The sequence below is a fragment of the Mesoplodon bidens genome (assembly GCF_964165515.1).
Source record: "Mesoplodon bidens genome assembly, chromosome: 5".
NCBI lineage: Eukaryota > Metazoa > Chordata > Mammalia > Artiodactyla > Ziphiidae > Mesoplodon > Mesoplodon bidens.
In genome coordinates, this window is record NC_138161.1 from 112,879,846 (window position 1) to 112,898,998 (window position 19,153).

General features: G+C 34.9%; 1 protein-coding gene across 4 annotated transcripts in view; it reads left to right on the forward strand.

Annotated features, from left to right (window-relative positions):
- Nucleotides 1–14,963, forward strand: part of ZNF148 (zinc finger protein 148) — a 137,242-nt gene extending 122,279 nt beyond the window's left edge. For all 4 annotated transcript variants that reach the window (XM_081236080.1, XM_081236082.1, XM_081236083.1 and 1 more), the window contains 2 exons: nt 9,706–9,824; nt 10,149–14,963. In XM_081236080.1, coding sequence (XP_081092206.1) covers nt 9,706–9,824; nt 10,149–11,747 — 1,718 coding nt within the window. In that variant the 3' untranslated portion in view covers nt 11,748–14,963. The remainder of the gene's footprint in view (nt 1–9,705; nt 9,825–10,148) is intronic.
- Nucleotides 14,964–19,153: the final 4,190 nt, after the last annotated feature.

Here is a 19,153-nt window from a genome sequence, read left to right on the forward strand (position 1 = left end):
ATCTGATATATGTTTTATTAATATTTTCACTTTATGGATGAGAATATCAAGTCTTAAGAATTTAAATAACATCCTCAGTGTCTCACAGTTAAGAAATGCTGAGACCAGCACTATAACCTGGCTAGCCTGGCTCTAAAACCTGTACTCTTAAGTACTTATAGTGCTTCTCATAATAATGAATGATCTTTTTTGGTTAGTGTAGTATTTATTATACTTGTAAATTTTGTCTGATTTCCCTTTTTTATGACTTATTAAAGATAGAAAATCCATTCTATTATCAAGTGTGTTTTACTAGGCCATGTGAACATTGTCATAGATACCATAATACCTAAATATTATAGTATTTTATATATTACTATATTAGATGTCATAATATCTAAATATTTTGACCTAGATTTTATGAAGACTTCATTATTAGAATAATTGCCACTTTCATTCTGATTACTAAGAACAGTAGATACCATTTCTTGAGTGTAAAGCACTTTAGATCCACTGTCATGACAAAGAATTGGTTTTGGGGAGGAGTTATAGGAGAAAATGATCCTGGGGAGGAGAAGAAGCATGACAGTACTAGGAACTGAAAGATCACTTTGACTAGAGCTCAGAAAGTGAAGGGCAGGGTTGTGAAGAAAGCTCAGATATGAGAGGAAAAGGTAGGGGCCAGATGGTAGTGGACCCAGATAGAGAGAGGGAGGGAGGGAGGGAGGGGGAGAGAGAGAGAGAGAGAGAGAGTGTGTGTGTGTGTGTGTGTGTGTGTGTGTGTGTGTGAATCCTAGGAACAGTAGGCTTTCAACATGATCAGATATACTTCATGTTAACAAAATCTCGCTGTGATGTAGAATTAGAAAGAGATGAGAGTGAATACCATAGAGACTACTGTTAGGAAGATATTAAATAGTAGTCCAGGTCAGGGGATGATAGTATCTTGAACTTGGGTGATGACAGTGGAAAGTGGAAAGAAGTGGGCAGATTTGACAGGTATTTAGTGGGTAGAATCAGTAGGTCAGTAACATGTTAACCAGTTGAATACGGAGACGGGTATATAGAAAAGCTGTGCAGGCCTCTGGCTTGCAAAACTAGATGCCATTCATACAAAGAGGGAATCTGGATAAGGACTAAGCTGTGGGTTGAAGATCACAAGTTTAGTGTGGGATATGAAGTATTAGAGATCCCTAAGTGTCATAGAAGTAGTTACGTTCAGTAGGCAGTTTGGATGTGTGGTCTGGGGCTCAAATTAGAGAGTAATTAAAGCTATGGAAATAGATGTTTCCCTTTTTGCCAAAGAAAAGAATATAGAAGGAGAAAAGCAGGGAGCTTAGGAGGAAGCCATGAAGAACTAAAATATTTCATGGTTGGAGGGAGGAGAGTGAGCTGGAAAGAGCATCGAGAAGGAGCAGTCAGAGAGGTTGAAAGAGTTATGAATGTCATAGAAGTCAAGGGAAAAGTGAATTCAAGGACAAAGAAAGGGATCACCTAAGTTGAATGCTGTTGAGAGGTCTAACATAACTGAAAACATTTGGTTCTATTTGGTAACCTGAAGGTGATTTACAAGAACCGTTTTGATGAAGTAAGTGCAGAAGCCAGATTAGAATGGTTGAAAAGGAAGAAGAGGATTAGTTGAAACTACCAAAAATGAGATTAATGTATCAAGTCATATTGAGCTAGTTTATGCATAAAGCTTATGTCCATATCAGTTTCTTCTATATAACTTGCCCTAATAATTACCCACATTTTAAGTAAGAATTCTTACCCATAAACAACTCAGTGTGTGCAGTGTCAGAGTTACCAGGGAGAAACACTGCAGTGGGGGAAAAGTGTGGTCTCATTGATAACTGTTATTGAAACTCCAGGCTCCTTGGGTATTGGAAAATTATCATTAGTGGAACACCTTGAAATTGTTTCTTCTTCACCATGTTATTGCTTTCCAAAATTGTAAACAGTATTTACAAAATCCTTGGTATTTTTCATGTAAGTCTTTCCTGTTCATCTTAAAATCACTCAAGTGCTGTATAGATTGTCTTCCTTTCCCAGTAGAGGGTCTCTGGTCCTTAAGGAGAAAAACAATAATGGGATTTTCTCCTAAAGATATTTCACTTAAGTGTTTTTATGTTTCTTAAGGAAATATATATCAGCTATTTTATTTTCATTTCCATTCAAGAGACATACCAGGGCTTCCCTGGTGGCGCAGTGGTTGAGAGTCCGCCTGCCGATGCAGGGGACACGGGTTCGTGCCCCGGTCCGGGAGGATCCCACGTGCCTCGGAGCGGCTGGGCCTGTGGGCCATAGCCGCTGGGCCTGCGTGTCTGGAGCCTGTGCTCCGCAACGGGAGAGGCCACAACAGTGAGAGGCCCGCATACTGCAAAAAAAAAAGAAAAAAAAAAAAGAGACATACCAGAGTACCAAAGTTGGGAACAAGATACAGAGCACGTTATCACTGTTACTTTTTAACATAATATTTGAGAATAATAGCCAGAAAAAGTAGGAAAAATATTATAGGTTAAAAATAACTGTATTATTGTAAACTTGGAAAACCCGTGAGAGTCAACTGAAAATGACTAAAAACCAGCAAATTCATTAAAATTGCAGAAAACCATATACTTTGTATGTGTACACACACAGAGTAGAAGATTTAATGGAAGTAAACACCCTTTTTATAATATCAGCAACAAGAAATGTAGAAAATTCCTTATTAGGAAATTATTAAAACACTACTGAGGACACAAAACAAAACAACCCCACCCCCACTTTTTTCAGTGAGAAGAGTTAACATCATAAAGTACATAAAGTGTATCAATGTTCCATAAGTTAACATAAACATTTCAGGCAACTCTCCCTTCCCCCCACCATAGATACTAAGCTAATTCAGAAATGATTTGGAAAGTGCACAAACAAGACAAACCAGAGAAAAACAAAAGAAAAACAGTGAGGGGGATTAGTCCTACCACATGATGAAGTATATTATAAAGTCTTAATAACTAAAACTTGTTTATTCTGGCTTATGAATAGTCCCATAGAACAGAATAGAAGGTCTAGAAATAGACCTATGGAACTTACTAGTGTATGATTGTGGTAAAAAATGTGATCAAGAAAAGATGAACCTTGTAGTAAATGATGTTGGAAAAACTGGATAGCCATCTGGAAAGACAGAGTTTATCCATCACATTCTACCTCAGGATGAACTTCAAATGTATGCGATTTAATGTAAAAGATGAAACTACATACGTGTCGTTAAAAATATGGACAGATTGGAACAGGAATGTTCTTTCTAAATAACACTCAAAATTTAATAGCCATAAAATAAATGATTGATAAATTCATCTATGTAAAAATTAAAACCCTTAGTAGCCAAACAACTCCACCCCCACTATTTAAAAAAAAACAAAACAAAACTGGAACTCATACAGACAAATGACCAACCAGTCTCTTTAATAAAGCTCTTATAAATCATCAAGAAAAAGATCAGCAACCTAGTTTAAAAAAAAAAATAGGTGAAAGATAGGTGCAGACAGTTCTTAGAAAATGACATGTAAGATGGTCAACGTCATACTGAAATATTGTTTTTTCACATATTGGATTTGTAGTCATCAGGAAGTTTAACAATATAGTAGTATATGGCAGGGTTATAGGGAAACAGTCACTCATACATGACCGGAGGGGTACATATTAATATCTCTTGTGGAGACCAATTTTGGCAGTGTATTTCAAAATCACAAATATATTTGTTATTTGACCAGGAATTCTGTTATTGAGAATTTATCCTGCGGATGTACCTGCAAATTTTTTGCATTGACAGGGTATCTATTACAGCACTATTTATAACAGGAAATGTTTGGAAATAATAGGGGGTTGGTTAAATAAATTGTATGTCTATCCATCAGTGAATGATATCAGCTGTCAGAACAAACGAGCTAGCTCTTTTTCTACTGATAAGATCTCCAAATTACTGAATTAAAAAAAAGATGCAGAACACAATAAAATACACTATCTTCATGTAAGAAAGAGGGAAAAATTACAAAAAGAATGTACTTTTTTTTTTTTTTTGCGGTACGCGGACCTCTCACTGTTGTGGCCTCTCCCGTTGCGGAGCACAGGCTCTGGACACGCAGGCTCAGTGGCCATGGCTCACGGGCCTAGCTGCTCCGTGGCATGTGGGATCTTCCCGGACCGGGGCACGAACCCGTGTCCCCTGCATCGGCAGGTGGACTCTCAAACACTGTGCCACCAGGGAAGCCCTGTACTTATTTTTGCTTATGCCTGTGTCAAGAAACTCTGGAAAGAAACAGACCCAAACAAATAAATGTAGTTACCTATGGAGGGGCAAAGATAAGAGGAAGACTTTTTCCTGTATACTTCTCTATATTGTTTCGATTTTGTCGGGGGGGGGGAATCATTTAAGTATGTGATCTAATCCATAAACAAACAAGGATCCTTAAATGGCAAAACTTAAAAAGTTTTATTCTGGACTGGCTAGTTAAAAAGGGAGAGAGAGAAGAAGAGGGAAAAAATGGGAGAGGGAGAACAAGATGCAGAGAAAGATGGTAGAGTAAAAAAGGAAAATAAATACTAAAGCAGAACAAAAGACAAAGGATTAGAAATAAGGTAATCAAAAAATAAATGACTACGGAAGATGAATTTGTGTTTACATTCATTTCTGGCTGACTTAGCCATCATAATTGTTCTATTTAGGGGACCGTGAAAGTGTTTTGTTTTAAGCAACAAAGGAACATTTTTACAAATTGCTTTTAAGGCATTAATGTTTGTTAAAGTAAATTTCTTAATGTTGCTTCTGGTTAAATAAGCTTTTAATTCTTGATCTTCTACTAATATGTAGCAAATAATTTAAGCACGATTTTTCTCCATTTAATTTATTTTGAATTTAATTGCTAGCTCCTTGTGGGAAGAAATCATTTCTCATTCACTTTGTGTGGTGTCCGTTATGTTATCATGCAGTATTAAAGTTGCAACCTTATTGAGATGTAATTGACAATATCAAAAAACCCACCCCTTTAAAGTGTACAATTCAATAGTTTATGGTATATTCACAGAGTTGCACAGCTGTCACCACAGTCTAATTTTTAGAATAACTTTCACCATTCTAAAATCCTGTACCCCTTCCTCCCAGCACTAAGCAATCTTTACTCTCCTTTCTGACTCTATGGATTTCCCTGTTCTGGACATTTCTTATGAATGGAATCAACAGTAGGTGGTCTTTTTTGTCTAGTTCCTTTCACTTAGCATAATGTTTTCAAGGTTCATTCGTGTTGTAGCATTTACTTCTATTACTTTTTATAGCTAAATAATATTCCATGTATGAATAGACCATATTTTGTTTATTCATTCATTAGTTCAGGGACATTTGAGTTGTTTTTACTTTTTGGCTGTTATGAATAATGCTGTTAGGAATATTTGTTTTTGTGTGGAAATAACGTTTTCAGTACTCTTGGGTATATGCTTTGGAGTGGAATTGCCGAGTCATATGGTAACTCTTATGTTTAACATTTTAAGGATCTGCAAAATTGTTTTCCAAAGCAGCTGTACCACTTTACAATCCTACCACCCAAGTGTGAGGGTTCCAGTTTCTCTGCATCCATGCTAACCCTTGTTACTGTCCTTTCTGTTTTAACTGTCCTATTGGGTGTGAAGTGGTATCTCGTGATACTGATTTGCATTTCCTTAACGAGTAGTGATGTTGAGCATCTTCTCATGTACTTATTGGCTATTTGTATATATTATTTGGAGAAATGTTCATTCAGATCCATTACCTGTTATTAAATTAGCTTATTTGTCTTTTTATTGTTGAGTTGTAAGAGGAGTTTTTTGGGGGGTTTTCTGTGGGTTTTTTTTTCCGGTACGGGCCTCTCACTGCTGTGGCCTCTCCCGTTGCGGAGCACAGGCTCCGGACATGCAGGCTCAGTGGCCATGGCTCACGGGCCCAGCAGCTCCGCGGCATGTGGGATCCCCCCAGACCGGGGCACGAACCCGTGTCCCCCGCATCGGCAGGCAGACTCTCAACCACTGCACCACCAGGGAAGCCCTGTAAGAGTTTTTTTTTAACATACTGGATATACATCCCTTATCAGACATATGATTTGCAAATATTTTTTCCCATTCTGTGGATTGTCTTTTCACCTTTTTTAAAAAAACCCGGTAACTTGAAGTTTATCATTTAATCATTTTCAAGCATACAATGTAGTGTAGTGAAGTACATTTATAACATTGTGTAACAAAATTATACACAAACAAAAACCTGTAACCATTAAGCAGTAACTCCCCTTTCCTTCCTCTGCCAGTCCCTGGTAACCTTTCTTCTACTTTCTATTCCTGTGAATTTGCCTACTCTAGGTATTTCATATAAATGGAATCACGAAGTATTTGTCCTTTTTGTGCCTGGTTTCTTTCACTTAGCATATTTTATTCAAGGTTCATCCATGTTGTATCATGTATCAGAATTTCATTCCTTTTTATGGCTGAAAAATATTCCATTGTCTGTATATATCAAATTTTGTTTATCCATTCAACACTTGGGTTGCTTCCATATTTTGGTTGTTGTGAATAATGCTGCTGTGAGCATTGGTATACAAATCTCTGAGTGAATCCCTGTTTGCACTTCTTTAGGGTATATACCTAGGAGTAGAACAGTTGGCTTGTATGGTGATTCTAAGTTTAACATTTTGAGGAATTGCCAAACTATTTCCCACAGCAGCTACTACAGCATTTTGTCTTTTTACTTTCTTGATAGTGTCCTTTGAAGCACAAAGTTTTTAATTTTGATGAGGTATATTTTATTTATTTTTTGTTTGTTTGCTTGTGCTTTTGGTGTTGTATCTAAGAAATCATTGCCTAATCCAGTCAGGATTTATTCCTATATTTTCTTCCAAGAGTTCTACAGTTTTAGTTCCCACATTTAGGCCTATGATCCATTTTGAGTTAATTTTTGTATACAGTGTGAGGTTGGGGTCCAACCCCATTCTTTTGCATATGGGTATCAAACTGTCCCAGTGTCATTGTTGAAAAGACTGTTTTTTCCCGACTGAAGTCAGTCGACTATAAATGTAAAGGTTTATTTCTAGACTCTCGATTCTATTCCTCGATATGTATGTCTATCCTTATGCCATTACCACACTATCTTACTACTGCAGCTTGATTGTAAGTTTTGAAGTTGGGAAGTCTGAGTCTTCCTACTTAGTACTTCTTTTTCAAGATTGCTTTAGCTGTTATGGATCCCTTGCATTTCCATATGAATTTTAGGATCAGGTTGTCATCTTCTGCTTTGACCAATGTGGTGTGTATTATCATTTTTAACATTAAAGTCTTCCATTTCATGAATATCATGTAGAATTAATTGAATTCTAATAAGTTCGCTAATTTTCTCTTTGATCCTCTCTCACTTTTGAAGAATGACTTTAACTTCTGATCTTAATGAGCTCTATCATATACAGTCTTTATTTCAAAATATGTACCTATTCTTAAACTTCTTTTTAAGATAATACTTGTACTCTCCTCCCCTTTTCATCCTAGTTCTTCTGGGATCTTGTTATTTCGATTATTCACCATAATATTCCATTTTAGTTCAGTTTCCCACCCTTACCAATTCTTAATCTCAAATGGATTGCCTCCTATTACTTCTCACTTCCTTTTTCTCATTTCTTTCACTTTCAAACTTCCTAAATAAGTGGTCTTCTCTTCCAGCTTTTGTTGCTTCATTAGTTATCCACTTACTAACCGCTTGGACAAGTATCTTAATTTTTCTGGACTTTCTTTTTTGGAAAAATAAGTAAATTGGTCGAGATTAGTTGTGTTAGGTCTCCATTCTAGCCTTTGAACCCTGGAGTCCTTACTCAGACTCCCTGTGTACAGAAGTGGAGCTGTTCTGTCCTGAATTTTGGGTGGCAACCTTAGAGCCATTTGCCACACCAGGATGATCCTTTGGGGGCCTCTGTGGAGCCCCCAAGAGCATAGTTTGAAGCCATTTCAAAGCCCCTTCGGCCCTAAAATTTGGTAACTCCATAGCGATCACAGAAGTTGCAGTTCTTGAAAGTTTCAAATAATTTATTTGTTGCCAAATTTAATTGCCTTGTTAGGTACCAGTTCTCCAGTATATTTTATAGTATCTCAACCCTTAGTTGCTCTGTTACTCCTCACTAAATTTTCTTTCCTTGGCTTTCATCTCATACACACAATCCCTTAAAGGGCTACTCAGCTTAGATTCTAACACAAGAAGCTTTCCCAAATCATACCAGCTCATAATAACATTTTTTCCAATTATAATCCACTGTAATAATCCTTTATGCCATTCATGTGGCCCTTAAAAATTGCCTGAAGTATTTTGAGCTATGTAAAGATAATTTAGGCCCAGATTCTGACCTAAAGAAATGTAATTTAGTTAAAAGAATAGATTTGTACAAAATAATTATTGGAATGAAAGTAATGAGTGCCATTGGAGAGGTACAGCTGAAGTTCTCTGGAAAGTTAAAGAAGATAAAGATGCCTTTCCTCTAGGGGAATAGGGCAAAGTATCCTAGAGGAGATGGGCTGGGCCTTGAGGGGAGTGTAGTACCTGAACACAACGGAGGTGGACTAAGAGAGCTGCGTGAATCAAGGCAGAAGTAGGAAAGCATGAGATGGTAGGCTCTTCGATTTGGCTGGAGAAAAATGTTAAGAAGATAACTAGTGGATTATAAAGTTATAAAGGTAAACCAAAGCTGGATGTAGTTCTGTTAGTTATTTCTTTCTTGTTTTTCCAATTATGTCATAAACTCTTTGAGGACAAGTAACACGTCTTATACTTTTATGGGTAGAGGAGAAGTATTCAGTAAAGTTTTGTTGACTGTATGAAGGGTAGAAACAGTGTTTTCCCAAACAAGCATTATTTAAGATAACTTCTTGTCACACCCTTCTATTTACTTAGGCTGTGGCTTTATCAGTAAAAGCCATTTTAGATCTTCTTAGTAATGGTTCATTAAAGCTGAGAAGTTCTTAATGTGATTTAAAAAAAAAAAAAAACTGGGGGTGGTGTGGGGGTCATGTGCCCAGTTAACAGCCCTCAATTTAATTCGCTCCCGAAAAGACATGAGAAATGCTGGTTTGAGTCGAGGAAAAGAGAATCAGTATAAACAAACATTACTTTTAAAACTTAGTCTCTAATTTAAGTTCTTCTTATGTTTTAATAAATTAGATTTAAAAAATATTTTCCTAGGATTCAGATTTCATTTAACCACAAATATCTTTGAAAAGACATGAAGAATTAAAAAGGTATACCCAAGAATTGTGCTGGACTATGTATGGGTAACATTTTGTTTTTTCAAAAAATTTTCTGAAATACTTTTTGTATGATTGAAAAAAGGATTAGAAACATCAGCCACTCTACTGAAACCCTGTTCATATTACTGTTAAGGTCCTGGTAATAATACCGGTCTCTATGGAAGGTGTATATTATGTACACATACAGTAAAAGGGAAATTGAGTATGCCTGCTTTCAACCTTTTCTTTCCAATGGCGTGTACCAATCTCTTTCATTTTTACAAAGCAAGATATTCTTGACAAATTAAACTGGAAGACATGTTTAGTATGAGGGAGACTTTTGCCATTTAAAAAGAACAAAGTATGGCAACGTTCAAAAGCCATTTATTTAGAGGTCCTTGTGGTAAAGTAATTCATTATTTTACAGTATTTGTTTTGTTTTAAACTTTCTGTATCATGTGCTAGGTGAAAAACCATTTCGCTGTGATGAATGTGGTATGAGATTCATTCAAAAATACCATATGGAAAGGCATAAGAGAACTCATAGTGGAGAAAAACCCTACCAGTGTGAATACTGTTTACAGGTAAGGTGCGGTTTGAATTTTTTTTTTAAATCACTTTATTGTGGTATGAGTGACATTGAAACTCTTCTATCTGAAATTAAATTATAAAACAATTCTAATAAGTTAAATTAGAAAATGTTACTACTAAAACTATTTGAAGAACTTCCTAACTGCTGTTGATTCAATTTGTAATAAACAGTTGGCTCAGCAAATTAGTTTGGAGTTGCTCATATTATTATACTTACATCTATCTTTATATTAATTCCATTTTTTTCTTTTCTTTTCTTGGTTGACCAAAATACAAACTAAAACAAAAAACTCACTTCCGAACTTTGAATTCGACAGTATTTTTCCAGAACAGATCGTGTACTGAAACATAAACGTATGTGCCATGAAAATCATGACAAAAAACTAAACAGATGTGCCATCAAAGGTGGCCTTCTGACATCTGAGGAAGATTCTGGCTTTTCTACATCACCAAAAGATAACTCACTGCCAAAAAAGAAAAGGCAGAAAACTGAGAAAAAATCATCTGGGATGGACAAAGAGAGTTCTTTGGACAAATCTGACCTGAAGAAAGACAAAAATGATTACTTGCCTCTTTACTCTTCAAGTACTAAAGTAAAAGATGAGTATATGGTGGCAGAGTATGCTGTTGAAATGCCGCATTCTTCAGTTGGAGGATCGCATTTAGAAGATGCATCAGGAGAAATACATCCACCTAAGTTGGTTCTCAAAAAAATTAATAGTAAGAGAAGTCTGAAACAGCCATTGGAGCAAAATCAAACAATTTCGCCTTTATCCACATATGAAGAGAGCAAAGTTTCAAAGTATGCTTTTGAACTTGTGGACAAACAAGCTTTACTGGACTCAGAAGGCAATGCTGACATTGACCAGGTTGACAATTTGCAAGAGGGGCCTAGTAAACCTGTGCACAGTAGCACTAATTATGATGATGCCATGCAGTTTTTGAAGAAGAAGCGATATCTTCAGGCAGCAAGTAACAATAGTAGGGAGTATGCGCTGAATGTGGGTACCATAGCTTCTCAGCCTTCTGTAACACAGGCAGCTGTGGCAAGTGTCATTGATGAGAGTACCACAGCATCCATATTAGATTCACAGGCACTGAATGTGGAGATAAAAAGTAATCATGACAAAAATGTTATTCCAGATGAGGTACTGCAGACTCTGTTGGATCATTATTCTCATAAAGCTAATGGACAACATGAGATATCGTTCAGTGTGGCGGACACTGAGGTGACTTCTAGCATATCAATAAACTCTTCTGAAGTACCTGAGGTTACCCAGTCGGAGAATGTTGGATCAAGCTCCCAAGCATCCTCATCAGATAAAGCCAACATGTTGCAGGAATACTCAAAGTTTCTGCAGCAGGCTTTGGACAGAACTAGCCAAAATGATGCCTATTTGAATAGCCCGAGCCTTAACTTTGTGACCGATAACCAGACCCTTCCAAATCAGCCAGCATTCTCTTCCATAGACAAGCAAGTCTATGCAGCCATGCCCATCAATAGCTTTCGATCAGGAATGAATTCTCCATTAAGAACAACTCCAGATAAGTCCCACTTTGGACTAATAGTTGGTGATTCACAGCACTCATTTCCCTTTTCAGGTGATGAGACAAACCATGCTTCTGCCACATCAACACAGGACTTTTTGGATCAAGTGACTTCTCAGAAGAAAGCTGAGGCTCAGCCTGTCCACCAAGCTTACCAAATGAGCTCTTTTGAACAACCCTTCCGTGCTCCATATCATGGATCCAGAGCTGGAATAGCTACTCAGTTTAGCACTGCCAATGGACAGGTGAACCTTCGGGGACCAGGGACAAGTGCAGAATTTCCAGAATTTCCCTTGGTGAATGTAAATGATAATAGAGCTGGGATGACATCCTCACCTGATGCCACAACTGGCCAGACTTTTGGCTAAAAAAATGTGTAAATAATACTGGCACTTTAGAACAGATTAATCAAGAGTGGGGTTACTCTGTGTAAAATGGAGTGCTGTACAGATTTAAGAGCAATGCGTTAAAACAAGTTAAGCTGATATGAATAGCAAGATAATCCAATAACTGCATTTTGTTTGGTTAGTCAGCATTCTTTGAACTGCCTTACATGTTGTCACCTTTATAGAAGCAATGCATTATTTGTTTTAGATCAGAAACTTGCTATTCCACCTACACCAAGTTTAAAAGGAAAAAAAAAAGACTTTCGCACAATTGTTTCCTAACTGATAATATTGTACATTTTTAGGAGATTAGTAATTGTGTGAAATTTACTCATACTGTTTCTAAGTTTTTCAGCATAGTCATGGCACTTCAGCAGGGAATCTGAGTATACTTTATAGACAGAGTGAACTTAAAAGTTTAAATGTCAAGAGATTATGGCTTAAATAAATTAGTGTGTCCTATAGGGGGAAAAAGGAAACCACCTTTTAAAAAGAATGATATGGCATATACCCTTGATTTTCATTTTGCATTATATTGACATGTTTTTTTTTTGAGAAAAAAAGTAATAAAAATCTGATAGTCTAAGACTCCACTATTTAAAAGCCTAATTACTTTAAAAATATGCATACTTTCAAAACTTTTACCAAAACACATAACTGTTGAAGCATTCACTTCTCTATGGAAGTATGCATATTGGTGTCAGTTTCTTTGTACAGTTGTACCTAGATATTTTTTATGATTTTTCATGTGCAAGTATCAAGGTTTTGAAGTTTTAGTAAAAAGATATTCTGTAGATTACATTCCCAAGAACATAATGCTTATACAAAATGTATATTCCACATTTTAAAGCTTAATTGTATTTTACTTTACATATACACTTCAGTTAACATAGAGCACTTAGAATCTATTTGGTATTTTTGATTTCTCAAAGTAAAAAAAAAAATTTAGATTTTTAGGTTTGATATGGTTGTGTCATAATCATCTCATAATTGAAAATTTTAATTTTTGGCAATAAAAGGAAATTGGATATCTTTGGAACTGTAAAACCTGGTTTAATCCTTCTCTTTCTAGAATCTTGATAGATTGGATAATTAAACAGTATCCAGAGAAACTAAAGAAATGGGCATTTTAATTGCTTATTTTATCTTGAGTTACTTTTTAATGAACACTGCTCATTACAATTTTACAAACCAAGAGTGTTTACTAATTCTAGTAACTACAGTTTCTTTTTCAGCTAGATGAGTGATCGGAAACTTTTTGTTGCATTTCAAAATCTAAATAAACTACAGACTTTATCCTTATACCACGAATGTTTTTTTTTTTTTTTAATTCTTTGTCTTAAAATAATACAGCATGGTACAAGAAATAGTGCTTTTATATATATACATATTATATGTATACTTTTCTAAAGAATGATGGTTTGAGTTACACATTGGACAGTTTTAATTTTGGGAAAGTAACATTAGTTATATTGATTTTATTATCCTGTTTAATTTCTTCCAACTTTTTGGTTTTTTATGTTAAATTTCCACCATCTTTGTCACAATGCACACGTACTGATATAGCACCAGTGATAATCTAAAATTAAAACCCTTGGAAGATGCAACTTTATGTTAATTTCCATTTTAACTTTTGTATTGGCCTTATAGATCTGCAGTCTTTGTTTCAGTATAGAATGTTATACATTTAAATTATTTTTTTCTTTTATTTAATGTTATCCCAAGACTGTTCTCATAAAGAAAGGGAGCAAAGAAATATCTACCCTTAACATCTTTTGCATTTATTTTGAATATATGGTGTTTTTATGATAAGGAATATAAATTATGTTTAATATGGGTTTCCTCTACACTTTGGTTATTAAACTTTGCTTGAAATATTTTCCCATTTGACAGCTTTCTTTGCTGCCAAATTTTTCAAGAATTTTAGACTTCTTTGAAGTAGATATTGAAGTTCTGCCATTATTGACTCTTAAGAATGGTGTGTCTTGCGTTGCACATTACAACCTCAAGAAGGCTTCATTCAGGCGAGATGTTAACAATGGAACTGTGCTCTCCCTAGGTATAGGCATTTTTGTTTTTCTCATACTACTATTGGATGATGGTAGGCTTTTATTTTGTTTTTTTGTTTTTGTTTTGAGCCTGGTTAGAATTTCTTTCTGTTCTGCTGAGAACTTGGTACAGAATAAGGTTTTTTGTTTGTGTTAACATCACCAGCACAGTTTTTAGAATGTGGCTCTACTGCTGAGCAGTAAGTCAAGGAGGGAAGGCCTTTGAAAGTGGCAGTCATGCAAGCAGTTCAGGTGTTGCATTCCTGTGTTCACCACATTTCTTTACATCTACATAATGGCAGACTTTTCTACCACATTATAAGCATATTTTGAGATAAATGATACTTTGGCATAATTTACTGACTTACCACTTTTTAAGTATAGTCATTGCTCTCTTACTGTGAAATTCTACATGCCTACCAGAGTTACCTTGTATTATCATCATATGATAAACATCTCAGCAGTTTGGGTTTCCCCACTTTGGTTCAGAAAGTTACTTAATTTCTATCTGGGCATTAATAGAGAAAGCAAGTAGCCTTTTGTGCTGCTTTAAATCAGAATATTGAGGATATCCTTTTGCAATTTTTTTTTCATTTCTCTTGGTGAGCAAATTGTTCTATGAAAACATACTCTTACACCCTTAAACTTGGCAAAGTGTGAGTGAGTGAGATGTGCTTTCTTAGGACCTGTTCTCATGTTTGAAGATTGGAAACAGATCACATTAGTTGAAGTAATATCTCTTGAACATCTTCTAAAAGCGTGTTTTTTAAAAAAAACTTATTGCACACATATTTCATTTGGTTCAGAATATTTGAAGTGGCTCTTAAACTTTTTGGATCTACTTGCAGATTTTCTAGTTGATACCATAGAAATCCATCCTTTTAGCTCTGGCTGAGTGAGGACTGTCCATGGTCGGGTGATTTTTCTCGTTTTGAGAGGCAAAAGAGGCCTTGTGCTCAGGGTAGGCTTTCATTTCCACAGGCCAGAGAAACTTGCAAAGTGCCAGCTAGGTTAGATCTTTTGCCACTTCTTTCATTTTATTAATTTGGGTTTTTAAAGGGCTGTTAAAAAAAAAAAAAAAAAAAAGCCGGGAAACTTAAAAGTAGGCATTACTGTAAAACTACATTTCTTAGACTTAGAACATTTTAAACTAGAACTCGTTTTTTCACAGTATATTTACTTGAAGAAGCACTATTATAATACAATGAGAAACTTTTTGACTCTTCAATTTAATTTAAACATTTTCCGTTTCAAATTGCTTTATTTCAGGGAAATAATTTTCCAGTTGTTTTTGCTATATTCTGCAAATAAAAAAACGTATGTTTCCTTTTTCACTTAAACTTTGGTAGGAAACAAACTAAAGCAGACAAACATTTCTTGTTGTGTTTGTTGCTTTCTTTAATCCAATGGATAAAAAAGTAAAACCCTGTAAACATTATTTTATTTTTTTATGCAATACCATGCTGTAAATATGGTTCATCAAATAAGGATGTACCTATGATTGAATCTTTAATTCTGCACAGTTAGAGTTTATATATAAACGTGTCTTGACAATCAAGGACTTTTATGTGAGTCTTCCTTTATGATGTTTATTAATGTTATGCATTCCATTTGTTTTGAAGTGAGTACCAATGTGCTAATTTGTATTGTTTGAAAGTATGTAATGTTTTTACAGCTTGTTTTTAAGAATCTGTAAATATGTACAAACAAATCACAGTACTGCTTTATGTTAGAAGGCATATGATGTTGTACTGTATGTAAGCAATAATACATAGCAGTGCTAACTTTACAAGTAGCATCAGGAAAGTTCTAAAAACATTTCAGAGTTATTAATTATCTTTATTTCATTTAATAATGATTATCTTTAATCAGTTTTTATAAGCAAATTCCATTGTTCCTCCTATTGGAACGTAACACTGTTTACACAGCATAATTGAAGTTGCAGGGGAGACAGGCTAAATCTGCCTTCATCTGTACTCACTTTCACTAAGCATTGAATGGCCTTACCACCCTTCTGCAAGATGGAGGAAGACTGCAAAACTTAGTGCCCATCACACTGAAGGAAGGGGGTGTGTTTTTTTGCCTGCTTCTGTACTGCTACCTAACTTTGTGGTTTGCTTTGGATTTTAATATTTGTTTCTGTTTTAGATTCAAGCCCATAAGTTTTGAGGTGACTTCAGCTCCATTGTGAAATAGTTCTCTTCATATTTCATAGCTACATTTCAATAATTCTAAACTTTCTACTTTGATTTTTAGATACTTATTTTTCAACCTTGATTTCTCAGCTGATCAGATGAATTTATTCAACTTCAATACAAAGAAAGACAAACCTATTGTAGTTTGATTTGAGTAGATATTATACTGTACAGAACAGCTAACTATTTGAACACACACGTCACTGCTTTAGAAATAAAACCGCCAATTTATAAATGTATATGACCTACATTTTATAGGAAAAATGTTTTTAAATGCTAGTCATTTATATAATGTGCTTTGAAGGATTTGCTAGTCCACTTCTGTCACTTTTTAGTACACTGGTATCTTTTATATGTAATGTATGCTTTTTATTATTGTAGCAGAGCATTTCAGTAGAAAGAATTTTGCAACAATATGGGGGAAATTTTTCATTGTTGGATTTGAATTATACTGGATTTTATCTGTGTAGTCTTACTTGTCTTTATTTTAATGCTGTCTGGAAGGGAACTTGGTATCCAAATAAAGCAGGTAACCTCATTTTACTTCAAGGGCATACTGTGTAGTGCTGAATTTAATCTGGAAATCTGATGATTTTGAAAAGAAAAACAAGTTTATAAAAATTGTACAGAAGAAATTAAATGTGTAATGGAAATCCTGATGGTGGAGCACGTTGAATTTTCTGATATATAGTGTTATTTTCCTGGGATCCCCTATGCCTTCTTTGTATTTCAACTAATAAAGGAAAAACCTTGTCATTGAAACTGGTAGGATAATAGGATATTCTGAATATACAGTATTACTTTTCCTATCCCATTTTCTCACCCTTTCTCAATCACTGTAAATTTTATTTTCTATTTCCTATTGATAATTAAACATGTACATAATATAGACACTGTTGTATAGAATTGAATGAATTTGGTTGCTATGCTTGAGTGGGTAACTAAGTGGAAATATGGATACTGGGAATTTATAAAATGCCAGAACAAATTTATAGGAAAAAGGGGAGCATCATGTATGTCCTGAAAGGTCATAGCCGATGTTTCTTCAGCCCTCTGGGAAATCAGTGTGAAAGAACTACAAACTCAGTATCTGACACAAGTGGGTCTTTCCTTCCCCACCTCCCCTTCAAATATATGAGCACTAAATTTCAAAGTCTACTCAGGTGAAAATTGCTTTGCAATGAAACTTATCACATTGAAAATTTCACTGTCAAATGAAAAGATATTTGTGATATTTTTAAATACAGACTTTCACATTGGTAGTCAGCAGCCTGGCGATTGAAATTCAGTAAGTCGATATATTTTAAAATACATTTTACCCTCCAAACAGAATTGTTTTTAAACAATTGGGAGGATTTTTTGTTGTTGTTTAAATGCGTTTTTTATTGTCATTGTAAAAATAAAAATTTGCTTGACCCCATATTATGCTGAATGAATTGCTGAGCCTTTATAATACAATGAAAGTTTGTTTCATGCATAATCATGGAACACAGAAATGTTCTTTAAACTGACCTATTCATTTAGAGGTTTAATGAGTTTCACAGCTTCTGGCATTATTGTCATGTAGTTAACCTTGCCATTTGGAGTTTATAATACCATCTTATGTATTATGATACTAAAGGAAGTTGTTTTTGTTTTATTTTTAATTATTAGATAATTTATATTTGCAAATTCTGCATTTTAAATGTGGACACTGGCTGTTTGAAAAATAAAATCAGAATACAGTTTTATGAATAATTTCCTAGCTGAATTTTTCACAATATTCTGAACCAAATAACTAATGGAAAATATTTTAAAACTGTGGAAAGATCAATATTAAAAAGAGAAAAAGGATGTCTATATGGAATGAACAGTTTGTTACACAAATTGGGTAACAGTTAGCAGGGCCTTTACTGTAGCTTTATGTACTGTAGCTTTATGTAGAACATTATTTATTAGGCAGTTCTAAAATACAGGAGTCAAGTGTTAGTCACCCAGTATTTTAGACTTGAGATAAACTTAACATAGAGCCAAGAATAAGGGCATAAGAACATATATGATTTTTTTTCTTTGTAGATAAGATTCAATTATCATCATACATGGGAATTTTTTTTTTCCCGTTAATGAAGATTTGTTTTCATCCATTTACCTCCTTGCCAGTCCCCCCTCCCTATTTTGTGACCAGTGGGACACATTGTAAGAAAGCCGTCTGCAGCTAGGAGTGCAGTTCGGGTCCTTGGGACAAATAAAAACTAACTGGCTTTTGCAGAGATTAATCCTAGGACCCTGACTTTATTAGCATGGTGCTTTAACCAATTATACATAATAATACCACCTATAGTCTACTAACCCATTTCCTAGATCACACTTTTTCTTGAATGATTAGGAATGGTAGGGAGAGGGGTGGTGAGATACTCTACATGATAGTTCTCCCACCTTCTGAAGATTACAGAAAAAATGGAAGTCATTTGAATTAATGTTACGTTATTGAGTCTTACTTGACAATTTATCATGCACAAAGGGAGTATGAAGATTTTAATGATTATATGTTTGGACGGAATTAAAAAATTTTCTTCGGAGTGCTGGCAATTTTTCCCTCCACTTTGATGAAACTGATGATGGTATTGGAATAAATTATATTCATTTGACGGATAAAGAACCAATGAAGCAGAAGAGTTTTAAGTGAACTAAAGGTAAATTTTGAGTCTCATGATTTTAGTTCTTTTATCATTTTCAGATGTCCTTAAAAGGACATTTATAGTAAAAACATTTTACGAACACACTCATGCAGTTGTATATGCATACGAGTAAGAGCTGGGATGTGATACTGTAAATGAGAGCGACATTTTCAAAGTGATTTTTCAAACTACTGGGAAAACAAGTTTAGAAATGGACTTGAATTGTGAAGTAGAGAACATTTGAGCCTTTGCATATTTATCAATTTATACAGATGAACTCTTAAAGTTGTAACTTTCTTAATTTTTCCTAGCTTATCCCATTGTTAATAAGATTCTGAAACTATGATGCCTGTGTCAAGGTGGTGAAGGGGCCCAAAGAATGTATTATCTGTGATAGTAATTGTGTTTTCTATTGATTTGAATCCTTGTAGGGGCACGGTATTCAGCATGGATCACCTACTTAGTAACAGGCTTTGTGCTAGATGCAA